The 26,330-nt window shown below is 39.7% G+C and overlaps 3 protein-coding genes across 5 annotated transcripts in view; 1 reads left to right on the top strand and 2 right to left on the bottom strand.

The window, feature by feature from the left end:
- Nucleotides 1–1,886: 1,886 nt before the first annotated feature.
- Nucleotides 1,887–3,909, bottom strand: LOC133524056 (SUZ domain-containing protein 1). The gene is made up of 3 exons (XM_061859847.1): nucleotides 3,828–3,909; nucleotides 3,442–3,740; nucleotides 1,887–3,347 (listed from the first exon to the last, which is right to left on the bottom strand). Exons 1-3 carry the CDS (start codon nucleotides 3,885–3,887, stop codon nucleotides 3,113–3,115), a joined length of 594 nt encoding a protein of 197 aa, XP_061715831.1. The 5' UTR covers nucleotides 3,888–3,909; the 3' UTR covers nucleotides 1,887–3,112.
- A 1,707-nt stretch (nucleotides 3,910–5,616) lies between these two features.
- LOC133524057 (DNA-directed RNA polymerase I subunit RPA1) lies at nucleotides 5,617–13,621 on the top strand. Its single transcript, XM_061859848.1, has 3 exons — nucleotides 5,617–5,737; nucleotides 5,888–10,039; nucleotides 12,271–13,621. Exons 2-3 carry the CDS (start codon nucleotides 5,897–5,899, stop codon nucleotides 13,120–13,122), a joined length of 4,995 nt encoding a protein of 1,664 aa, XP_061715832.1. The 5' UTR covers nucleotides 5,617–5,737; nucleotides 5,888–5,896; the 3' UTR covers nucleotides 13,123–13,621.
- Nucleotides 13,622–14,497: 876 nt separating this feature from the next.
- The window catches only part of LOC133524063 (putative inorganic phosphate cotransporter), a 106,352-nt gene continuing 94,519 nt past the window's right edge, over nucleotides 14,498–26,330 (bottom strand). For all 3 annotated transcript variants that reach the window (XM_061859862.1, XM_061859860.1, XM_061859861.1), the window contains exons 2-11: nucleotides 25,061–25,236; nucleotides 24,154–24,269; nucleotides 23,596–23,725; nucleotides 22,968–23,055; nucleotides 21,817–22,043; nucleotides 21,255–21,404; nucleotides 19,973–20,105; nucleotides 19,409–19,530; nucleotides 18,497–18,616; nucleotides 14,498–18,147 (exon numbers count right to left, since the gene is read on the bottom strand). In XM_061859862.1, coding sequence (XP_061715846.1) covers nucleotides 17,932–18,147; nucleotides 18,497–18,616; nucleotides 19,409–19,530; nucleotides 19,973–20,105; nucleotides 21,255–21,404; nucleotides 21,817–22,043; nucleotides 22,968–23,055; nucleotides 23,596–23,725; nucleotides 24,154–24,269; nucleotides 25,061–25,204 — 1,446 coding nt within the window. In that variant the 5' untranslated portion in view covers nucleotides 25,205–25,236 and the 3' untranslated portion in view covers nucleotides 14,498–17,931. The remainder of the gene's footprint in view (nucleotides 18,148–18,496; nucleotides 18,617–19,408; nucleotides 19,531–19,972; nucleotides 20,106–21,254; nucleotides 21,405–21,816; nucleotides 22,044–22,967; nucleotides 23,056–23,595; nucleotides 23,726–24,153; nucleotides 24,270–25,060; nucleotides 25,237–26,330) is intronic.

Here is a 26,330-nt window from a genome sequence, read left to right as displayed (position 1 = left end):
ACACAGAGATCATAATTATTGTTGTTTAGAGACTGGCAATTTTCATTATTTACTTGTCTCATATAAAAAAATTGCACCAAAGTGCACTAACCCATTCAAGCAAATTGAGCCAAAACATATTTGAATACTCTGAAAACTTGCACATACAATCATTAAATATGTTGATAGGTTCACTGGGGGCAATTGCAACTATAGGACCAATGCAAGTATCTAAAAATACAAGTAGCAGGCAAGGCTGTTACCCATGGCACACTTTGTTCTATAAGTCCACCTTATATTGTATTACATTATACCATCTACTTGTATTTCAAGTTAGACTTCCAACCATGCTAAGTTTGCATGGACTTGGCATGCCATACTTCACGCGCGCTTACTTGGCGGGCGACTGACGGTCGTCATATCAGTTGCAGACCCACACGCCGCTCCGGTGCGTGACTGAGACTGTGCTATGCATGTATATAGCGATGCCCCGCTCGCGCACAGGAGCGACTTGCAGTTCAGCTCAAAGGGCCTACCGCGAACACCGAAGTTTGAAAACTGCGGGCATCTTTCTCTATTACTCCAATTAAGCCGTAATTAGTGGCAGAGAAAGATGCCTGGAATTTGACAACTTCGGTGTTGGGGGTAGGCCCTCAGAATGGTAACCGCATGGACAGAATCTAGTAGCATTTGCTCTATTTGCAATTACCTCTATTGGCCCCACTAGATTGGCATCTAGTTCTCATTTATATATTACAATAAATATTATTGTTCCCTTTAGTGAGCTCAATGATCATTCACAATTCATAATTTATGTTCAGGAACAAATGTAGTGTAATATGTAATTATGTTATGCATAGACGAAAGTGGAGGACCCGCGCAAAATCACACGTTCATACAAACATAGTCCTCATTTTCCTCTCTGATAATTAACATTATTGAAAATATTTTGACACAATTTGTTGTATATCATATAAACCACAGCTATGCACCTGTTTGTTATTTTCGAATTTTTAATTATTATAAGACGTAGGAGCATTTAGAAATTAGTTGTCAAGCGGACCCCAGGCTCCCATGAGCCGTGGCAAAATGCCGGGACAACGCGAGGAAGAAGAAGAAGAAGGAGCATTTAGAAATTTGTATGAAATCTGTTTTCTTGCTCCTAATTTTTACAATTATCAAATAAGTTTTTGGCAAAAATTTCAATTTCACAAGCTTTTATAGCTAACTGTACTTTTCTTACCACAGGTAACTAATACCTACTCATCAAGACGGTTCTAAAAGCCCCAAACACAATGAGGTTGCTTTGTTTCATCACAGAGTTCTTATGGCCACCTGTTGTCTCCATCATCAGATCAGCTCGATGGTACCATAATATTACATTGTTACCCAACTTACATTACATTGTTACCCGACTGTATGCAAATTTTCAGCTCAATCGGAAATCGGGAAGTGGGTCAAATTTTGATTCCAAGATTTGACCCATTTTAACTAACAAACATACAGGGCAAGTAAAATAAAAGCTTGTAAAAATCGAAAAAAAGTCAAACATAGGGGCAAAAAAGTCAAATCTAGAGAGGAGAATGGGGACGGTGTTTGGAGAAACGGCCATCCCCTTTCCTGTTAAGGTGACAAGAGAAATGTCTTTGTGATCAAAAATGGTATGAAGTACTATCACTTGAAAATATTTGGGATCCCTGAGCCCTTGGTCCATCCAAAACTGAAATCTGATTATAATCAGCTAATCTTAAAGCAAATATAGCATTTATATAGTTTTTGGATATTAATGCAACATTTCTTCAATCAATGCAATTAGGCGGGTCCACACAGAGCGAGCGAGCGAGCACGTATGTCCGAGGCAATTTCCTCACGCACAAACCGGCCAGTGTAGACGTGCCTCGGCCAGTTTGTGCGTGAGGAAATTGCCTCGCGCTTATGGTCACTCTGTGTGGACCCGCTTAATAATGTAGAATGTTTGGGACTCTTGGAAACTTTGATGATGAGTTCAATTTTTTATGAATAGCCGCAAGTTCGTCACGCACAAACCTGCCAGTGTAGACATGCCTTGGCCGAGGTGGTGCGCTCAGGCAAGGAAAGCTCACTATGTGTGGACCCGCCTTTTGCTTAAAACATAATTGTGGCTTCCTGTGCACTGAAATAATTTAATTTTGTATGAAACCGAAATTATAGAGGATGTGGTTTCAGCACATTGATGATATTTGAAAACAGTAAAACCTTTTTTTCTCATAGAGAACACTATGTAGTTAAGTGCTATAACTGCTATAAGAGCTACTTGTTGTATAGCAGTTATAATAGAAGGAAAAATCATATTTATACATGCAAAGGAATGCCATTGTATGGCCATGCCTGCCATTGCCATGGCTAGAATAATAACAGTAAACTGGTCAGGATGTCATTGACATATCATTGTATAAAAAATGCTGTATAGTTAGGCGGGTCCACAGCCAGAGCGAGCATACGCTCGAGGCAATTTTCTCACGCACAAAACGGCCAGTGTACATGCCTCAGCCACAGGCGATATGCAGTTTTCCTCGCCCGAGCGCGCCGCAGCTCAGTGTGGACCCGGCTGTTTACTGTGTAATATAAATTCAGTTCTAATGATACATCCAAACAAACTTAGCATGTTATGCAGTTTTTAGACCAATCATGGATTTCTTTGATAAGATACCAATGCACTTGTGGACTGTGGTCTCACCACAGGTGAACCTCTGGAGCTTATGTGGCCACATAATAGTACATTACGATACAAGTGCGAAAAATAGGAAATTCGAAACGAGTGGCGATAAATTAAAACACGACCGAAGGGAGTGTTTTAAATCGACACGAGTTGCGAATTACCTATTCGCACATGTATCGTACAACGTTTTACAGTACATATGGCCCTTTAAATGTTCGACACAGTAACATAATATGCTACTTCTCGCACTAGTGCTATAAAGTAGCCCCATATGTACTGTAAAACACTTTTTAGAACCAAAGAAACAATGCTAACACAATTTAGGAATTGTGAAGATCATACTATAAACAGAGCCAATATTTCAACATTGTCTTTCTTGGGTAGTTTGTGGATGGAATTCATTACAAATTAGTGTATGATTGTCATGGCCTGGTGCTACCTTCGCTGGAAGCCTTTGGTACCGTCAGGGCCCCGAGGTGTCCTTATAACAAGCACTCCCGGGGGTGGCGGGGATGGGAACACCCCTGACGCAGTGGCTCCCGGTGGTAACCTCACTAGAACCTTACGCTCTTTCCCTTTGGCATTATCATTGTGACAATTCTTCACTTTGTTCCCATTCTGACTGTCGCTGATGCTATTCGCTTGTAATTTATCTTGCAAGCAGCTCAAACTGAAACAAATCATAATAACTTGTGATATAAATGCTACTGATTATGTAAACAAAGGACAGTTGACTAAATAGGTAGGCTCGTTGTATCGCTTACTTGTCGTCGATGACGTCTTCAGGGCTCCGCGCTTCGCCCAGTATCCGTAATCTGGCTTCTTCGTACTCCTTCTGTCTTTGTTGGAGAGTTTTAACAGGGCGCGCGTTCCGTTCGCCGTTCAGCTGTCCGCTCGCGAGCGTCGATGGCCGCTTCAGAATACGAATAGCTGGCTCCGGCATAACGCACTGAGACCCAATACAGGCGCTGTCTTCCACAATTACGTTCGTAACCTTGCAACCTTTCAGCGGAGTTTTCACTGACGAGGACGCACTTGACATCAGCTTGATCTTCGTGTCTAACTGAAACAGATTAACTTGTGTGTGAAGGAATGTAAGGCGGCCGGCTTCGACGTCAGAAATGTCTCAAGGAGCGACGAATACACTTACACCAATTTCGTCCATATCCTCCCAACTTTCACATACGTCAACTTCATCTTGGGCCGCCATGTTGACTGACTGATTAAGATTGTTGCCATACTTCAATAACAATACAGGAATGTCTATGGTCATGTAAAGTCTTCTACAGAGCATGTAACAAATGGTACGCAAGTATAGTATGGTAAACACAACTTGTCAGGACCAGAGGGCCTACCGCGAACCACGTTCGACGTGTTACCTCCCTGTCACGCTTACGTACGAATTTACAAGTGAGACAGAGAGGCAACACGTCGAACGTGGTTCGCGGTAGGCCTCCAGCGCTATAAACGCGAAAATCGAATCAATTGCGTACATTTTTCTCTGTCACTCTAATTACGTCTTAGAAAGAGTAAAAGAGAAAAATCCCCACAATTTGCGAATTTCGGTTTTTGCGGTAGGCCCCTTGGAAAACTTTGCGCAAATACTGTAGCTGACCCTGAGGCACTAGATGATAAATTCTATCAAAGTCAAGAGCAACAAGAGGGAATATTTAATGGAATACTTCTCAAAACTCTAAAAAAAGACAGAACATCTTATTATAACATTCATAACCGGGCCAATTACATCCAAACTTCCCGATATCGGGCCCGAAATCAGTCCCAATGTCGGGCCTGATAATGGTTTTCCGTTTCACATAATATCAGCACATCCTTAACACTGCTAATTCTACTTAATACTTTGTCTCTAATTGCAAAATATGTTCAATGGTTGATTTTGCATATGAATATTTTTTTTTACATTTCAATTATTGTTAAAGATGTGCTGATTTTTGGTGAAACGGAAAAATACTCTTGCTGGGACCTGACGTCGGGCCTGGGGGCCTACCGCGAAAACCGAAAATCGCAAATTGCAGGCATTTTTCTCTGTCACTCTAATTAAGTCTCAGTAAGAGTAAAAGAGAAAGATCCCCGCAATATGCGATTTTCGGTTTTCGCGGTAGGCCTGATAAATTGTGGATGTAATTGGCACTTATAGGGAGCGTGCATGAACTATAGGAGCCGTGAGATTTTGGCCTACTATGCACAAGAAAACACTTGACGTGTAAATGTGCCTGTTTATGGTTCCGATTCAGACCACAAGATGGCAGACCCTCCAACGCGCATGGTCCCTATGGCTAAAACAGCCGATTGCAGATAAAACAAAAAAAAATCGTTTCTTTTGCGTGTCAGTACGAGTGCAAAAAAAAAGACAGCTTGATTTTTCCTGAACAAGTGCCACCATGTATGTGTAAAGAATATTTGCCCGCCGCCCGAATTATCATATGGAACTAAGCGACGTCCGACGCTCATTACGGAAAGTCTCATCCAAAGGGACTCATGTAATTTATGAAATGTTTTAGTTAGATAGCTTTTTGATGTCAACTTTTAGCTAATATCCTGTACTATGATTAAATAATAAAAAAAAAAGTATAGTAGGGCTCTTTATCATTTGTCACCATGCCTGCCACGTTCTAACATGTAAAGCCTAATATATGATCACGCGCCATATTGCGGAATTTCTTTGGAACTAAATTTTATATACTAAACTGAACTGTCACCCTATACCAGTGTACGGAAGGTGGAGGTAAGGAAATAAATTTCCATGTACCAAAAAGTGTCATCAAAAAACCTTAAATAGGTGGCGCTACAATACCTAGAATACTTGGACAAAAAAATCAAATCATAGACAGGGCACTTCACTCCGTCAATAGCGCCTAGGTTCTTAGCTACTCTAGCGCTACTCTGGAGAGATTTGGAACTATTATTTATAGCTGACAGCTTAATTCCACACTCCATAACTTTACCTGTGGTTTTGACAGTTTGAGCCGTGCGGGGAAACGTGATTTGAAGATGTTTAAATTTAGTATTTTGTGTTAACTATGGACTATTACGAGAACTAATGTAAGTTATGTACAAATATAATACAATTTATTTAATTCTGTAAAATCTTTTTTTAGTTAATTTGTTTGACAATCAATTATTTGTAGGTTATTTTTGGTTATAACACCGAATAATATTTCCATATAACTTTCCATGTTTCTCTGCTTACAGAAATTGAAGATGGCTTTCAAAACCGCGTTTACGGCGGCGCTAAAGGGTCTTACATCGGTTGATCCTAATGGCGTGCAGTTTTTGCTGTTTAGCGACGATGATGTTCGCAAACTTAGTGTGGCGAAAATTACTAATACCCAGTCATTCGACTCAATGGGTAACGCCACCAAAGGGGGCCTTTATGATCCTGCGCTAGGACCTGTCAGGGACAGAAACGAGCTATGTGCGACATGCACCAATCCTCTTCTTCATTGCTCAGGTCATTTTGGACACATAGAACTACCTCTGGTTGTAGTCAATCCCTTTTTCATTAAAAATATCTACACGCTGTTCCGCATCAGCTGTTTAAAATGCTGCAAAATACAAATGGACGACAAAATGAAAACTCTTTTGACACTTCAATTGCAATTACTGGATGCTGGACATGTGACTGCAGCTTTAGACTTGGAAATTTTCTTCAACAATGACACATTGTCGATGGAAGATAATGGTGGTAACCCCAAAGTTCTCAGAAAGTATCAAAAAATGCTTAAGAATAAAGATCCAGTGGCTGAAACTTTTCATAACAAAAACTCTGATAGACTGAGGGCAAAATTTGTTAGCAACATATTCAAATCCATCAACACATCAAAGAAGTGCTTGTATTGCTCAGCCAAGATACTAAAAGTAACAACATCTGAGAACAGAATAATGCACACTATCATTAGCAATGACAAGGAAACAAAAGGAATCAAAATATTAATGCCTGATGAAATAAAACGTTATTGCACTTCCATAGCACAAAATGATGAGGCTATTTTGAAAGAATGCATTCCAGTTTTAAAGCACTCTAAAACAGTACCGGCCACAGACATTTTTTTCATGGAAATAGTTCCGGTTTTACCACCGAGTCTGCGACCATGCAATGTGTTGAAGGGTGAACTTGTTGAACATCCCCAGAACAATATCTACAAGTCAATCATGACAATGGCGTACAATGCTCGTGCAGTTTTACAAGTACTCGCTTCACCTAATCAGAAAACAGTGAACAACTTGGAACAAGGTCCAAGGCAGGCTTATGAAAGTGTTTATGGTGCAAGTGCTGCTGAAAAACTGCATAATGTGTGGCAGGCATTGCAAAAACATGTAAACTACATCCTAAATTGTGAAGGTCAAGGCTTAAGTAGTTTAGGTCTAAAGCAAGTACTTGAAAGGAAAGCTGGAGTTATAAGAATGCACATGATGGGTAAAAGAGTTAACTTTGCGGCCCGTTCAGTCATCACTCCAGACCCTAATGTGGACATTGATGAAATTGGTGTTCCCGATGCATTTGCTACAAAACTAACATATCCAGTGCCTGTGACAGAATGGAATGTGGAGGAGTTGAGGAAAATGGTAATTAATGGGCCCAATAAACATCCTGGAGCAGAGAAACTTGAAATTGAAAATGGAAGGATGATTTTGATTCCTCCAGATTCTATTCAGAAGAGAAAAAGTTTAGCAAAGAGACTGTTGACTCCCGATGAGTATAAGAAGTCTAGCCTGAAGATTGTACATAGACACTTAGTAAACGGAGATGTATTGATATTGAACCGGCAGCCAACACTCCACAAGCCTAGTATGATGGCTCACCGGGCAAGGATCCTGAAAGGAGAAAAGACCCTTAGATTGCATTATGCCAACTGCAAATCCTACAATGCTGATTTTGATGGTGATGAAATGAATGCACACTTTCCACAGAAGGAAATAGCTAGAAGTGAAGCTTACCATGTTATGTCAGTAAGAAAACAATATCTGGTACCAAAAGATGGCACCCCACTCAGTGGGCTAATTCAAGATCATGTTATAGCCGGAGTGAAAATGTCGCTCAGAGGCACATTTTTCACCAAATCAGACTACCAGCAACTGGTCTTCCAAGCCTTGACTAATCATAGAGGAGAGATTAAACTGTTGCCTCCCACTATACTTAAACCAATGGTACTTTGGTCTGGCAAGCAAGTCTTATCCACAATCATTATAAACAGTATCCCCAAAGGTAAATCATACCTTTCCTTGACTAGCTATGCTAAAATTAGTGCGAAAGCATGGCAAAAAACTCCTCCAAGACCTTGGAAAGCAGGCGGGTCTAACTTAGTAGGAAATAACATGACAGAGGCTGAGGTTGTCATACAAAAAGGTGAACTCTTGTCAGGGGTTTTGGATAAAACTCACTATGGAGCCACACCTTATGGTCTTGTACATTGTATGTATGAGCTGTATGGAGGAGACAGTTCCAGTTCCCTACTAAGTTCGTTCTCAAAGATGTTTAGCTTCTACCTACAATGGATTGGCTTCACACTTGGCGTCAAAGACATTTTAGTTGTAGAGGAAGCTAATAAAAAACGAGATGACGTCATCAGCTTGGTGAGAAACACCGGAAAAATTGCGGCTGCTAAAGCTACCGAACTGCCTGTAGACGTCAATGAAACCACACTGAAAGACACCATTGAAGAGATGATGCAAAAAGACCCGAAATTCAGAGCTAATTTAGACAGGCAGTATAAAAATGTGCTTGATACTCACACAAACAGCATAAATACTGCTTGCCTGTCAGAAGGACTGCTGGAGAAGTTTCCATATAACAACCTCCAGTTGATGGTGCAATCTGGTGCAAAAGGTTCTACTGTCAACACTATGCAAATCTCGTGCCTGCTCGGTCAGATCGAGTTGGAAGGCAAACGTCCACCCCTCATGATATCTGGACGGTCTCTGCCGAGCTTCCCACCTTACGACGTTTCACCTAGAGCTGGTGGGTTCATAGATGGTCGCTTTATGACAGGAATTCAGCCACAGGAGTTCTTCTTCCATTGCATGGCCGGTCGTGAAGGTCTTATTGATACAGCCGTCAAAACCAGTAGATCTGGATACTTGCAACGGTGCTTGATCAAGCATCTTGAAGGTTTAAGCGTGGGGTACGATCACACCGTCAGGGATTCCGACAGCAGCGTCGTCCAATTTGCTTACGGTGAAGATGGGCTAGATGTTCTGAAATGCCAATTTCTAAAAGAAAAACAATTCGAATTCCTAGACGTGAACGCTGATGCTGTTGTCAGCAAGTCTGTCCTCAAAACACTGAAAGAAGATGCGGACACCAAAAGTATTGCAAAAGCGGAAAAGTCATTAAAGAAATGGAAGAAAAAACATGGCGATCCGCATGCGAAAGTACGAACGAGTCCATTTGCAAAGTTTTCGATGGTCGCCAGGAACAATATAGACTTGGACGAAAAACCGACTAATGAAACAAGAGACCCCTATTATTGGGAGCTAGAAAAAATGTGGCGTTCGCTTGATGAGGAAGAAAGACAGCAATACGCCAGAAAATCATGCCCTGACCCGATTCCAAGCAAAATATTACCAGAATGTAAATTTGGAGTGATAAATGAGCAGTTAGACTGCATTATACAGAATTATTTGAAGAACCGGAAGGAAAGCGGATACACAAAACTGACTGATAAAGAGAAGTTTTCAGAAGTGATTAACGCTAAATACCTGGAATCCATGGCAGACCCTGGCGAGCCCGTCGGTCTCTTGGCAGCTCAGTCGATCGGAGAGCCGTCCACGCAGATGACACTCAATACCTTCCACTTCGCCGGCCGTGGTGACATGAACGTCACCCTCGGTATCCCACGACTCAGAGAAATCCTGATGACGGCGTCAGCCAAGCTTAAAACACCAAATATGGACATACCATTCAAAGATCTTCCGAATTTAAACAAGAAAGCCGAAAGGCTAAGGCAGAAACTGAACAGAGTGACTGTGGCTGACGTGTTAGAGAAGATTGACGTGGAATGCGAAATAGTCACGGAACCGAATCGACAGTTGAAGACGACGTTGAAATTCTGGTTCCTGCCGAAATCTCAATACAAGACTCAATACGCGGTTAAACCGAAGCAAATTATAAATCATATGTCGAGGAAGTTCTTCTCGGAGATGTTCGCAGCAGTACGGAAGCAGGCGAAGACTTCGAGTGGAATTGTGTGGTCGGCGGAAAAGGAGAAGAAACGGCGTCGGCGGGACGAGGACGACGAGGAAGATGTCGCGGAAGAGGCGACGGCCGCGAAGGAGCCCGCGGCTGACCCTGAAGACGACAGCTCGGACGACGAACCGAACAATGACGATGACGACGCTACCCAGGTAAATGAGCAGTGTTATAATTTAAAAGGAAAGGGGAAAGGGAACGACGGCACGTGACTGCCTCTCCAGACAAACTAATCACCATTGTGCCCTGTGGATATTAACACATTTACTGCCGGGAACCCACCCGGTGGGCGCTCGTGAACTTTGTTCAGATGCCGGACAACCCGCTGGGCGGGTTGTTTTGTACGCAGCTATAGACCACCGGTTTCTGGGATAGTGCGCCGTTTTTTGTCTGGCAGTGAATGTGTTAACATTATAAAAAATATTTTTACATAATTTGATATGCGTCCTTGTTTGATTTTTTCAATTTTCATATATTATTATAAAACTTGAAAGCTTTTACAAAAAGTAGGGAATTTGTTTTGCGCCCCTAACTCTTAAAAAATAAAAATGAAGGGCATAGCTACGGTTAATAGTATGGTTATAGTTGTGTAACCATATTTTCTATAATGGTAATATCCAATGTTTGTATGGAAAATTGATCGTCCACTATCGCCTTAAGATCCGATTTTTAATAATTGGGTATGCAATCAAAGACCACGAGTCAACCGAATTTTGTAAACAATTCGTATAATGATTATTATAATACATGGAAATCATAAAAAAGAGGTGTTGCCTTACATCAAATGAGGTAGTTCTGTTTTTAATACATATCATTGGTAGTGATGAAATAATAATGACAAATCCAAGTTTTCGACCTCGAAAGCCCTTCGTGTCATTGTATACAGTGCAGCGAGGGAAATTGTTATAACTCGTATCTCTTGTATATCTCTGATGAATCAGGCTGGTCCTCTGAATCCACAGCACTCCTTTTGGGGCCAGCGTGTGTGGTAGCATTTCTTCGTCAACATGATCAGGCCGATCTAAATTGTCATTTGATGGTAGATTATCAATGAATGGTTTTTCAATATCGACACACATCTCCGGTCCTGTATATTCTCGCAGGATTGTCCATTGCTGTAGTTGCAAACAGCTGAGCATTTGAGTCCGGCTTTCCTGCAATCACAGCTGCTGATACAATCTTTTTTGAGTTACAGTTAGTTCAAAATTTTACAAACCTTTGAGAAGCCGTATCTTATAAACTATTAGGCTTACTAAGAAAAAAATATAGTCAATTAATTGCAAATTTCTTCTTCTTAAAAGTGTGCATAGTGACTTTTGCCGTAACTCCAGATTTTGGCGGAGAAAAAAAACACAACAACTGAAAAAAAAGTCCTAAAATTTAATCGATTTTCACCTACTTTTCAATGATCCCAAGGGCTATTGAGGTCGAAAACTTGTATTTGTTAATACCATAAATGATATACGATAATTTACATTATTTTGCTTTTATAAATAATAGTTGCCAATTTTATTAACGGGTTTTTCATTAAAAAGACACGTAAACATTGTTTACCTTTTTTCTTATGCTAAAAAACGAAGTAGTAAAAACCTAAAACGCGTCGAATTCTTTAAAGAGACTATAGACACATCACGTGTCATACGCGTGTTTTCTCTGTACTTATCACAAGAGATTTATTTCTCGAGTTCTCGAGGCATTGAGTTTTTTTCCTGTCTCGACGAAGGGCAAATTTCTCGAAAATTCTCGTAAAGAAACCGTAATTGTGGCTGAACGTCGGATGCCTTCGATGCCTAACCTGTCAAAGAATGTCAATATGGCGGTCGAATGTTTGAAATGTCACCGTATTTAAGAATTATTTCGCTTGAAATTTAGTTCTTTCTTCGCAAGTGTGATGAAAAACATTTTGTGTAACTCCGGGGGTAAGAATATTGTTACTCGAGTCGTGAATATATAGACTCTCGTGCAATATTTCACTTACCCCCCCTCGTTGCACAATGTGGCTGGAGAGAGCGTGACAAAGTTCCACCGAAATCAACGTTTACAAATGGGTACATTTACACAACAACACAAATGGGCCGGGTAATTCTGACAGTCCAAGTGGCCAAATACATTGAAACACATCCTTATTTTTATGGTACCTACCTAACATACCTAACAAAAGTGTGTTAGGTACCTTAAATTTGGTGACTTTAGTTGTCATTATTTGATGTTGACTGTACCTTGACAAACAGAATGAAAATTTCAAATAATTCAGAGTATATATTTTTTCTTCGAGCCAGTTATTGTCACCGTAGTATTTTTTTTAAATATGTATTTTTGTTTACCCCTACAAATGATTAGTAATAGTCGAAATACTACATTATTAACGAAAACGTTCATATTACAGGTGAAGAAACGGAATAAGAGAGCAGAAGAACAAGAATACGAGGATCCAGAATCGGAAGAAGAAGAAAAGTCCGACGACGAAGAACTTAATGATGATCCGACCAAAGACAGCGAAGATGCAGACAAAGGAAACGACGAAGAAGTGTCAGCCGCTGACAAAACACTCATGAACGAAGTTGTAGGCAAGATCGATAGTGCTACCAACTACTGTTTTGACACGAAAAACCACCAATGGTGTGAATTAACCGTACTCTTCCCTATATCATTCTTAAAAGTTGATCTTTCACAAGCCCTCAGAGACGCCGCTGCAAAATCAGTTATTCATGAAGTGAAAAATATCAAGCGTGCGATCACCAACAGGGAAAGGAATATTCTGTACCTCAAGACGGAGGGTATAAACATTGTTGAAATGTTCAAATATGACGATTTGCTGCACATTGACAAGCTGTACAGCAATGACGTCCATGCTATAGCTCGAACTTACGGCATCGAGGCAGCTAACAAGGTTATCATAAAGGAAATTCAGAATGTGTTCAACGTTTATGGAATCACGGTAGATCCCAGGCATTTGTCGCTGGTAGCGGACTACATGACTTACAATGGGATTTTCGAACCGATGAGTCGAAAAGGAATGGAATCTTCGACTTCTCCTTTGCAGCAGATGTCTTTCGAGTCCTCACTGATATTCTTAAAGGAGGCCGTGTTGAACGCTAAGGTGGATCATATTCATTCGGCGTCAAGTTGTGTGATGTTAGGACAGCCTTGCAGAATTGGGACAGGCGCGTTCGACGTACGGCCGCTCATACCGCAGGCAAATAGTAAGAAAAAGTTTGTTGATATTGAGGAGGAATAGAGATAATGTTTGTGTACTGCAGTACTGCCATGGATAAGCCGCTCTATTGTTAAAAAAAATAAACATGTATAGTCGAGGAAATTCATTCTTTAGCAGTTAACGGTTCACTTTACATTGAACAGCTCTTAGTAAAAGTCTGTACAGTCAGCGTCAAATAGTTTGTAGCAGTCAAAGTGGCCAATTAGTTCGGTACACCATACTAAATATATGGTGTACCGAACTAATTGGCTACTTTGGTTGCTACTAAGTATTTGACGCTGACTGTACAACCAAATTTACTAGAACCGCAAATTGCTAAAAAATCAATTTCCTCGCCAACATACAAAACTATCTTAGTAATTTTTAGTAATTAGCTGTGAAGGTGGTTAACACTCAACAGATCATAAAGACAAATTTTCTGATAAGAAGAGGATGTTACGATAAGAATGTTTCCTTTTTTTGTCAAATGATGATGTGAAAATATTTTTATAAATGCAATAAATGCCAGAAATCTTCATAATTTCGAATTTATTTCATCACAATGTTCTTTTATGTGCTTACAAAAAAAATACTGTAGCGATTATAACAAATTTGAGGCATAAACAGATTTTGATTTTTAAGGACTATGCGTCAAAATGGTCCCAAAACTAACAGAGTTGAGAAGTAGGTCATTAGATAGGTATTTCTATGTACTTCATTTCGTTCTATAGGCACCAAACGGAATTCCATTGCAGAACGGATATATTTGTATTTTAGTCAAAATATCTCGTGACCGCAAACACCACACCACCGCACAGGTTTTGTGCGTTTAGGAATCTGGCAGAAGTGCCCAGGCAAGAAACATTAGCTACACAATAGGTCAGCGGTTCCTAACCTAGGGGTAATAGAGTTCACCGCTGGGCGAGCGAAGCGAATCGTTTGCCGTAATTAATTAGTTATTTGGACTCTATTTCCTAGGTAATAAGGGTTATGACTAAATTACAAATATATCAGTTCTGTAATAGGATTCCGCTTGGCGGCCATAGAACGAAATTAAGTATGTTCAGCCTGGACCAAACTCCAACAGAAATGTGAGTTAGGTCCAAACTCTCATTTCGATGTAGAAATACCTATCTAATGACCTAACTCGCATTTCTGTTGGATTTTGGTCCAGGCTCCATACAAAGTTACCCATGGTCCTTTGTCGTGCCTTTTCCCAAAAAAATAAGACAGTTACAGAATTGCTGATATCTTGATACAGCCCAAAACTACATCGAAATATAAGAATTCTTACTTTTCTTTTTTGTCTGACCAATTCAACTAAAGTTTCTGTTTATTTTATTTTTTGAGGTAATTCTAATCTATTTACATATATTCCAAATCAGTGCGTTAAGGAATAGTTTTAAAATAAAACTGCTTTTCAATTTATACATTTTAATGTATTTAAAAGTTTATTTTAATAGAGGCATTTGTTTCTTTAGGATTTCAAAATTGGAATACAAACAATATGGTCCTAATCGAAGGCACAAGCACTTCGATACCTTTGTCGTAAAGGATATTAACTGTTAACGGCCTTTACGACAATTGAACCCATAGATATCGACTTGTCTCTGACAAGATCACAGAATACGTACTTATAGTCTGGCCAACCATTTCCGTTACTGCAGAAAGGCGCGAATTTCCAGTTTACAATAACCGTTTGCCAGACTTTAAAATTGTTTACAAGCTTTCATACTTATTTTAATAGACAATGGCCATTTAGCGTCACTTTTTTAAGGTGCAGCAAGTTGAGGTCCGTCTTTGAACGCAGCTCAATGAGCACTGAGCGGACGGCCGTGCGTACCCCAGGTAGTTGATATTAGTTATTTTTAACAAAAACAAGTAATTGATATAAATTTCGATCAAAAACTACATTACGAATTTTTGGAAGAATTTTTACTAGCTTTTGTGCAAATTAATTTCACATTTGTAATGATGCGTTTTGTTCGTGTTTTTTTTCTATTGAGCGAAAGTTGGTTACTAGAGAGGCCTCAAGATTGCTATTCATATTTTTTGGCAATCGTATTATGATCTAAATGAAAAAACAAACTGCTGGCTGAATGCACTGCACCTTAAATTCTAGGTTATTTTTGTTAATGGCCAGTATTCTTTACTACGTACCTTAAAATATAAAATACAATCACAATAGCTCTGGGCGTATAGCGTCAAATGACGTCACAAAAGACTTATCTAGTACCGTAATATCAAAGAGAATTTAATATAGAGGTGGATTGTCAAAGAAAATTTTGTAGCCACAGTAAATTTACTGCCATCTTTCGACACATGATTAAAACTTTTAGAACGCTAGTTCAATTTGATCCTTATTCTTTCACTGATATGTGTTAATTTGTTAAATATTAAAAAGTGGTGCCATCTTACCGGGCATCGGCTAAAGGTTGTGGCGCCATCGCTCGAAACGTTGCCGCCATACCATTGGCCTTTGATCTATTAGATGGCGCCACTTTTTAATATTTAACAAATTTAACACATATCAGTGAAAGAATAAGGATCAAATTGAACTAGCGTTCTAAAAGTTTTAATCATGTGTCGAAAGATGGCAGTAAATTTACTGTAGCTATATAGTTTTCTTGACAAACCACCTCTATTTCAAATTCTCTTTGGTAATATATTACATTTACTTATTCATAAACATAACGACTTATCTAATGCAACAACATTCGCTTCCAACGAACAGTGAAATTAAAAAATGAACTTACAACACGTTTGGCACACGAATTAGGAATTTAAAATGTATGCCAATTTTGCCAAATGATAAACAAATGTTACAATGATTATATTATGATGTTCATTCAAATTCCGATATGATAAAACAAGTAATGGCACCTTTACAAATTTTACAATCATGGTATGTATGAATTATGAGCAATTCTCAATAAGTAGGTATTCACTTTTACTAAAAAAGTACAGAGTTGCAACAGAATGCAATAGAGTCGGTCCAAGCTAACTCTGCAGCGTGTTTGGTAGGACAGACTGTGGAAGTGTTATTTTAAACGTCATAATTTCATAGCCATTTGACTTTTATGATAACACTTCCACCATCTGTGCTATCAAATTCGTTCCAGAGTTAGGTAGCTTGCTGATTGGCCTAACTCTAAAAATCGTGCCGCCATTATATATTAAACGTCAAGATAGATTCCACTCCTCACTGCTAGATGGCGACATATATAGCGCCATCTAGTGAAACTGCAGTTTTCATTTCACGGCACGTTAATTTCGAACTTGATCTTAAAGGTTTATGTTACGTTGGTATAATAATAGATTTGCAGGGAGTGGAATTCACTTCCTGCAAATCTATTCCCAGTCCACTATAACTTGGACCTTTTTAAATCGAGAGTGAAATGACATCTTTTAGGTAAGCATGTTCCATCCTAGACTACATCGGCACTTTCCATCAGGTGAGATTGTGGTCAAATGCTTACCTTTTCGGAATAAAAAATAAAATAAAATATGTAATTAAATAGGAATACTCTGCGGTAAGTAGTAAATTATTTTTGAGAAATTGCCCATTGACTAATTTTAATGCGAGGGTACAATACATAGGTATATACTATGTCACTGGCTCGGACGGTAACGAATTCAATAAATTGTACAACTGATCTTAATTATTACTACAATTGATTGATAATAAGTTTGACTTATAAATGTTACTCTGCTTTTCTTTTTGACGTTATCTAGTCAGTTTTAGAAATACGGAAAATCAATGTAATATAAAATGCCATCAAATTATTATTTTACGTATGCGATCCAATCGATTGTAGTAACATGACAGCAATTACATTCAAACTACAAAATCAAAAGTCACTATTTGTGAAGTCGATATACTTACATGTATTTTGAATGAAATCTGACCTAGACCAGCAAGTTGGACCCATATTCACCTTTCACTCGTCTCTTATATCCATCAAGCTTTTAATAACTATTAACAATACTAGGTATGGTATTATTACGTAATAATAAATAAATAGCGTTTTCCTTTTTTCGTTCACCCGATATAAGTTCCCGGGATATTTGAAAAACAACAATGATCAATAGCTTTTGAGCTGGCAAACATTGCAAAATATTCAAATTCTTGTTAAATATCACAGCCTAGTTGATGTGCATCTCTCTAAGTATTTTGTTTTTGAAAATACAATGAGAGACGTCGTGTACGTACTTTATAATACATATTTATTTACAGTTACAGTTTATCGTACCACGATTAATTACCCATGATCGGCGTTTTGGTTGCAACTCGGGGTGAATGACCTCGATAACTGCTTATTTAATATCGTATTATTTTATAAATAAATACCTAAACTTATATAGCATTTTTTTCGAGTAGTTTAAAAGGTATCGTGGGTTTGCCTAAAGGCGTATCCATATTACTATTTTAACTTGATATACCGCGGTGTTGCATCTAACACGCCGCTCATTGTTAATTCCGTTAGGTACTATAGCAACGGATTAAGTGCATAAAATAATTTCCAGGGACGATAAAATAAATTTATATTTCTTTAAGAAAGTAAAAAAAGTTAAATAAAAAATTAACTCATATCGGGTAGAACTTGAACACAACCCTAAAACCACCGGAATCAATCAAATCTTAATTTACCTAATTTTAAAATATTAATGTCATTCACTAATCTTACGGTCCGAATTACGATAAAGTTGCTTTCTTTCTTACTATTTTCTTGCAATAATGCTTAGATGCTTAAATTATAATAACATTTGAAATTACAAATATGAACAGTTTTAAACTGTTCACTTGTTTTTTCAGCTGGCAACTCTAACGCAATCCGCCATTTTGAACTCTCACTGCGCCGTCTCAGCTTCACTACTGTCTTTCGCCATTTTCTTGTCTATCTTCGCTTGTTTCTTGTCAGCCGCCTTCTGGGCCAAGGCTGCGTCCTCGGCAGGGTTGTCCCACTCCTGCCTTCGGCCGGATCCGAACACGTTGTAGAAGGTAGCCGCGAATATGTAGATGCCCCCGGCGATGTAGAATACTTTGCGCCATTGAGCTTGCGATGGCTGAAAGAGAATAGTATTTTATTAGGCTGAGTTTAGAGCAAAGAGAAGTAGATGGCACTGTACGGTGCCTTATTATGTTATGTGGTAACTAAATTGTCAAACGTATTTTTTTTGTCTTATCTTCAATCAGTAAACTTTTAGTTTAGAGTCAAACGAAATCTTTACAAAACATAATGTAGTCTATGGTATATGTTTTGGCATAACTAAATCATGTTTTTTTAAAAGATTGCAGCGCCATCTGTTAATTTTCGCGCGCTTTTGCTCATTCTCTTCACTCACATGCGTACAACCCTTCGCACAAATTAAAGTGAGTGTCCATATTAAGATGCCTAAGATAGTCTTTACTTACATTGCCCTCAATGATGTATCCAGCGACAATGGGCGCCAATAGACCCGTCAAGTTGGCGAGACAATTGGTGAACGCCATAAGGATGCCGGCGAAGCGCGGCGAGATGTCCAAGTGGTTCACCTGTGGGAACATCAGAAGTGGCATTAGGTAAAATATAGGGAACGTTCATAAACTGTAGGGGGCAATACAGGAGACGTCAGATGTTTAGCGCGAGGTGTAAATGTGAAGTTAATGCAATGTAACTCTCAAAGCGGCAGGGCCTACCATGCACAAGACAACGTACAAGAACGGTAGATGGCAGTACTTCCTCTGGCGTGAAGTGTCAATGTACAGTTTATGTTTCCGATTCAGGCCACAAGATGGCAGACCCTCCAACGCGCAGGGTCCCTATTGGAATCACCTTAATATAGTACGAGTAAAGTAAGTCACTGTTTTGCTCAGTCATTTAATATCGAAATGCAAAAGACGTTAAACATAGGGCAAGTTACACTATACTATTGTTGTCCAACTGTTTATACTTCAGATTTTCAGTTTTAATACAGGCATTTACCTAGTATTTTCGACAGTTTATTGCAATGACAGACAAAATACAGTTTGTACTTATTACAGAAAAAAAATTTAGTGATCTTTTACAAGAGGCGGACGGACGTTTTTCCGAATTTACGCGAGATGAAATTCTTCTTTGACCTATTATTATTTCAGCTATAGTTATCATATAGGTTCTCGAACTATTTTCTGTAAGTAAATTATAGATATCGCCAAGGATGTCCATGACCTAGCGGAACCCTCATCTTACAACTCCTTCAAGATCCCTAATTCATCATATTGGATACCTTCTCCGGCTGCATGTTCTCTGTCACCGTTCAAGAACCTTTCAGCCCTATATTGAAGTGTAATAAGTAAATAACGTACCTTGAATCCAGAGTAGATACCACCGTTGAGACCGACACCGATGGCTAGGATGGCGACGGTGGCGGACTTGTCGCAGCCGGTGTTGGCGGCGATGAAGAGGCCGATAGCAGGGCCGTATTCACCTGGGGAAGAGTAAGTAGACAAGGTAATCAGTACCTACGCATTAGTACAACAAGTACATATGTGAGATAACATAATAAACATTAGAGCTAAGCTCTGGTCGGAACAAAATCCGTCATTTATCCTCTGCCACAGTTTGTATACCTATTTACGCCAAGTTTTACGTTAAGTATGGCTCGGCCTTTCATACCAAGACCAAAACTTAGCGTAGAAGGACTCTCCACCCTCCAAAAGCAAGAAGAAGGCGAGGAGGGAAAGTGCGACTTTTATAAGTAAGCTTTCTAGAGCTGATGAGCTTTATCTATTGGTTTTTCTCAGGCGATGGCCGGTGCAGTGATTTTATGTACCTACCAAATATAATATAAGGGTGATAAAGCACATAGCCTTTTCAAACAGGAGATTATAAAGTTTGCACGATATTCGTAACTATATATATTAACTCACCGATACTGTTGATGATCTTCCTGACTTGCGTATGATTGAAGCGTCCGCTGGACAACATCCAATCAGCGACGACGGAGATGAACATCGAGAACAGCCACATGCACAGGTACGGCAGGGCGGACACGAAGCCGTTCTACGATTACAGAAAAAGAAGTAAGTATGTACAAGGTTAATTTTCGTTAAGTTCAATAAAGCCATCGGCACTGACATTATCGTTGCGCTTTTATAATCTATCGTATCGTACGTTGATCGTAAATGGCACGTTTTTATTTTATTTAAGTGGCATGAGGTTGTACGCTGATCTGCCTTAACAGATACCGCACCTATGTGGATTTTTATTCTTGATTCCTTGAGAATAAAGTTAAAATTGAAATAATGCTTCATCTTATAAAACACGCATTTATCCTTTATCCACACTAAGCTCAACTTGGATCAGATTTTTTTTATAAAGACTCCTAAATCTTTAAATGTGCAAACTATATTCGATTTTAACAGACCTTTGATGAAACGAGACCCTGTTAGGATTGATGAAATGATTGATTTAATTTGACAAGCTGCAGCACACAAGTCATTCGGCAGTCTGATCTAGATTCGTTAAAATATCTCATATAAGTAGGTACTCCGGCTACGCGACAATAAACGTTTGACACTGGGTCGTGGGTTCAGCCCCGGTCAATTGGATAATTGAATTGAGCTCGTACCGTGATATCTTGAAGTTCTTGATATAGTTATTGTTCGTATTTTAAAATTCACTGTTTATCTTCATTATTTTTGAAAGGTATGCCGGCCGAGTGGGTGGATGTTATCGTCTTGTTTCGTTAGCATTGTTATGTTTTCCGTGTCACTGTCTGTCTGTCTGTGTGTGTAGGTATAGGGTCAAGCCAGGTGCTGGGTTAGTTACGCTCCCTGATAAAATGTTGTCTCCTGTACAAACTAGGCAGCAATAATACTTATGAATGATCGGGGTGTAGATTGTGATGCCGCCTCCACATGCTTGGCAAGGCAAACAGAGATCACCAAACAACAAACACGATCGTGTGCGCACTGCGCAGATGTTTTCTTTGTTTTGTTTAAGTTTGTTAGTGATTGGCGTCGGTGTCGGTTTTTGCACAAATCAAAGGGTGTTCGGCAAACGTGTTTGCGATTTATACAAACGCCAAGCCTGGGGATGCCGTGTTTGTGTTGGGTGATTGTGGTCGGTGTTTGGAACCTGTTAGGTGTTTGTGGCATATACCAAGCATGTGGAGGCGGCATGATAAGTGTGTTCCTGTATAATACGTACATCCTTGATGGAGAAGTGCAGCACTTGGCGCATGAATGTGGGCAACTCCGTCATCAGCGTCTCGTAACCGTAGTTCTGACCCATGTGCGCCAGCATGATCGCCCAGAACGGCATTGACAGCAGGATCTTGCTCCAGGGGATCGGTGGCGACTGGAAGTATGGAAATTATTAATTTAAACAGTTTTATAGGTAGACATTGTTGTCATCATTTTCAGACAACAGATCTTTATTGCTGGCCTTCTTCTTCTTCGGCTGAATGGTAATAACCTCATCATCAGCATAATATCAGTCAAAAGACGCTCATCGTTGGAAATCATTGGGGAGGCCTATCTCCAATTATTTCCACGACGGCCAGTAGAGCGTTGCCCTAAAATGATTAAGGCTCGATTAGGGCATAACGCAATGGTTCTCCGCAATTGACCATTTCTCTGGATGATCTCATCGGTCCACGTTTTTCTTCAATTTACTGGTAGTGATTTTCCTGATTCAACGGTCAACGATTCTACTAGTAATGCCTCAAGAAAGATACCAAAGTAAAACGTTAATAAAATCCAATACTCACGCTAGACCCAGCGGCACCCCACAGCGAACTGAGAATATACTTCTTCTCAGCTTCCTTAATCTTCGGACAGTGCTCCGGATCTTCAGACACCAGGAACAAGAAGGCCAGTGACCACACCGTGCCCACGAGACCGAACACGTAGAAGATGGACGGCCAGCCGCCCGAGAAGCCGTATTCGGACAGAAGACCAGATAGCGGCATTGAGATAACCGTGCCGAATTGTGCTCCTGGAGAGAAACATGTTTACGAGTGAGTCAAAATATGAAAGCGATTTATAATTGTAAAATTTGTAGAAAATTTATAAAAGGATGTTTCAATATGGAAACATTCCCAATTTGAGAAACATTCTGTTGGCATATTAGAAAGCTTTTTCCTATCCTTTCCTACCTTTAATGTCGTGTTCGGTTAACACATTACAACGTACGTAACACAAGTACGAGTCGGATTCGCCCATCGAGAGTTCCGTACAAATTTGACTATTAATAATAAATTTATAGTTTTCAGATTTTTCCCTGTATTTGTAGTGAAAGACGATATTACCTGCCAAATTTCATAGTTCTAGGTCAACGGGGAGAACCCTATAATTTTTGATTCCCTTGAGTTTGTCGAAATTTACGTTTCGCGGCGTTTAAGCCGTGATTTAGAAGTTTGATTTTTTCACAGCTTCAAGGGACTGTAGACCTGAGTATATGGATTTAATTTCAACTGGATATCTCCACGCGTTTCCGAGATAAAGGATCTTAACAGACATACAGACGGACGGACAACAAAGTGATCCTATAAGGCTTCCGTTTTTTGCCTTTGAGGTACGGTTTGAGGTAACCCTAAAAATGAAGCTGATATGTCAACCAGCACTTCATATATCAACACTATTCTTAAGCTGGCGACAGGTTGTCGGATGTGCTAAGAGGATGTGTTTATCATCCTGTTTATAAGAATATCGATAAAAAAAATCAATTGTATAAATCAATTCGGACTTGCTAATTGGCGTGTCATGATTTCAAGCACACGACCAAAATACGCTATACCAATATACTACGTACTTGGCATTAGGCAGATTTTCAATTAGGTATATTATCGTAGTCGTGTTTTAAGTCATTGGTCTTTATTGAATTAAGAATAAGAATAATAATTAGATTGATATGACTTACCAGCGTATACAGCGGCTCCCATTCTACTCCTCTCGTTGGGTGGAATCCACTTGGCCAACATGGCGTGAGAGCACGGCACTATTGGACCCTGCGAAAAAAGCTCTAGTCAATAGTACTCGTAAAACCTAATGCAAATACTTTTTAAAGACATTATCAGAATATGATCGTTTTTACTAAATTGATCTTCAGTCAGGTTTAGAGAGAAAAAGGTAGTTATTGTAACATTTTAGGTAAACAAACGCTAAAATGTTACGTACATAATTTTTCGGTTGTTTTTATGTGCCAGTAGTTCCAGACAGTAATTCAGGGTCCTTGTGGACATAAATATGTCAGCATCAGTTGCAGCTAACCCAGTAAGTTACATCAAACCATCTGTTGATTGCAAAAAAATCAGTGTGCCTGAAAGATTCGCCGTTTTCTGTAGAGTTTTACGGTCGTCCGTCTGCTATCAATGTTGATGAAACCAAACCAAGTCATCAGTCTGACGACTGTACAGTCAGCGTCAAATACTTTGTAGCAGTCAAAATGGCCAAATAGTTCGGTACACCATATAACTATTTGGCTACTTTGGTTGCTACAAAGTATTTGACGCTGACTGTACATACCTAATAATGTGCTCTAGACTCACCTCACCAAGACCCTGGATGAAGCGGACCAAGATCAGCCACTCGTAGCCTTTCTCAGCCGCTATGGGAACCAGTAATCCGAAGACCGAGTTGATCAACATGCCAACACCGAGGAAGAAGCGAGCTCCGAACCTGAAAGATTAATGAATTTACAAACCGAAGCTTTAATACGCTGACGCACAAATCACGGACGAAAAACGACGAATCTACTTAATAGGGATGACTTTGCTTTTGGCGCAATATTCTGGTTTTTGGTTGGCATAAATTACTTCATATGTAGGATTTACATATCAGCATCGATTCTATTTTTAAATGGCAGTGCTGTTGGCGACTGCTTCTGTCTATTGACGATGCCATTTTAAATATCCAATTGAACTACTGTGCCTATTGAAGCTTCAAATTTCTATGGCACAGTAAGGTGTGCCCCTACTTCAACCGGTTGACAGGAATCATACAATAGACGATATGGACAGTGCCCCCCCCCCCCCCCCCCCAGTTACAATTCGAATTTTACTCGTAATATCTTTATAACCTCCTCCTCTCCTCCTCCTCCTCCTCACCTCTTTGATAAAATTCCAAACGGGATCTGTGTTATGACGTATCCGTAGAAGAACGAAGACAGGATGTAGCCCTGAAGAGTGGAGCTCCACACAAATGACCCGTCTTGCATTGTCGTCTGTGAAGAAATGGGCAGAAATAAGTCGAGTGACAGCATATAATTTTGAAGTGGACGCCACTACACGTAACTTTACGAAACTAAGGTAGGTAGGTAAATTTCCGAAAGCGTTGTCGCCTTTTTTCTAACAACTACAACTCAAATAAGTTTTGTTCATAAGATACCTACACTTCAACACAGTTCTGTATGACGACCATAATAAGTATGTATTTCATACTGATCTGAATAAACTTCTTAAGCAAGGAGTATCTAATTCACATCTAGCATCATCCGAAATCGAAAAAGTTTTTGTATTCATACTTTTGTCTTGTCTCTCACAAATCTCAATCTGAATTAGGAAGTAATCTTATAATCACGATGGCCACCGATATCTCAGACATCAATTCTGTGACTACGACTTACAGTTATATTCTTCGTGCCATCACCACTTATCGTCAGTAGACCTTGGGTTGCCGGCAGCGCCGTGAGTTCTACTTACAATAGTGTGCCTAGTATCAACGCCGCACTCGTCTTTCGTGGCCTCATCGGTTGTCGGCAGCGCCGTGTGGTTGACTATGGCTACTATACAAATGTTGGGCCTACTTACAGTGGTGTTCCCAGTATCCACACTGCATTCGTCGTCCGTGGCCTCGTCGATTGTCGGTAGCGCCGTGTAGTTGACAATGGCTACTGTCATATTGCTCCTACTGTGGTTATTAGTGGTTTTTCTAGTATCCACGCTGCACGCGTCGTCCGTCGCTTCGTGGGTTGTCGGCAGCGCTGTGCGGTTGAACATTGCTACGACTACTTACAGTGGAGTTCCTAGTATCCACGCCGCACTCGTCGTCTGTGGCTTCGTGGGTTGTCGGCAGTGCCGTGTGGTTGACCATGGCCACGATGGCCACAGACATGTTGGTCCGCATGACGTAGGCGTTTGCCATGCCGAGGAACAACATGAAAGTGACGAAGTGTCGTGTGCCGAAACCGCCTGGAAAGAAAAAAGGAAATATTATATACATACTGGTTGTTCAAGAAAAAAATGGCGATACATTTAAAAAATATTAGAGTCAGACCAAGAAGATAAGTTGGCAGCGATTTTGACAGCCCATACAAGTGTTATTTTAAACGTCACACATCTATGTAATTATGACGTTTACTTAAGGGGCTACCAGGCCAATTTCGCTGTTTTTACGTCGCTATAGCATGCTTGAACGGTGTTAAAATAATTAAGTTCTGTACGCAATATTTTAACTTGATAATTGTTCTTTAATTATGTGTACTGATATTTCAAAAAATAAACCATGTCACAAGTAAATATTTTTTCCGTGAACCCTTTTCTCTAGTTAAAATCCGTAGAAACTCCCTTATTACGCAACCAATAGTGAATAATGAAATGATGTACACTCAAATTACTTCTAACGATTTTTCAAATAAATAGTTTTTGAAAAATCGATACTATTCAACTTCGTGCGTTAAGAGCAATTCCTAGCTGAGCAACTTTTCTAATCTCGAATTTTTGAAGCTATGTATCTGTCGCGCTGCGGTGGGCGGGAGCGGGAGCTATCTAAGTGTGAGTGCGCGCACACAGACGCAGGACTCAAACGCTCGCTCATTGCGCGCCGTACCGTTGACATCGCCCGCGAGCCGGACGGAATTTATCCTGCGCTGCCCGACCGACGCAAGTTGTTTAATTTGTTGTTATCACATAATATTGTTTTTCATTTTTATATTATACTGTATCTATTAATTACTATATAGGTAAGAGAAAAAAAAGAATGATGTCCCTGCTTCGGTCGTCGTCGTACAGTCAAGTGCAAAAATATGTATCGAAAGAATCGTCTCATAAATATGTCTGGAATAAGATGCAACGGGACATATTTTTGAGTAAGATGTGTACACCCATATTTTTACACTTGACTGTACCTATCCGTATCAGTAAGTTGGGAGTGATCATGGTGTGTTGTGAAATTTTGTAAGTAGGTATAAATATATGTTTAAACTACAATCTATTTAACTTGTAGTACGATGGGGCTAAACTTGATGACAATGACAATCTGGGTAATGCCGGACAATTTTGGGACC

This window comes from Cydia pomonella, chromosome 13 (genome assembly GCF_033807575.1).
Source record: "Cydia pomonella isolate Wapato2018A chromosome 13, ilCydPomo1, whole genome shotgun sequence".
In the NCBI taxonomy this organism is placed as follows: Eukaryota; Metazoa; Arthropoda; class Insecta; order Lepidoptera; family Tortricidae; genus Cydia; species Cydia pomonella.
The sequence above is the reverse complement of the archived record's forward strand: the minus strand, read 5'-3'. Positions and strand labels throughout refer to the sequence as shown.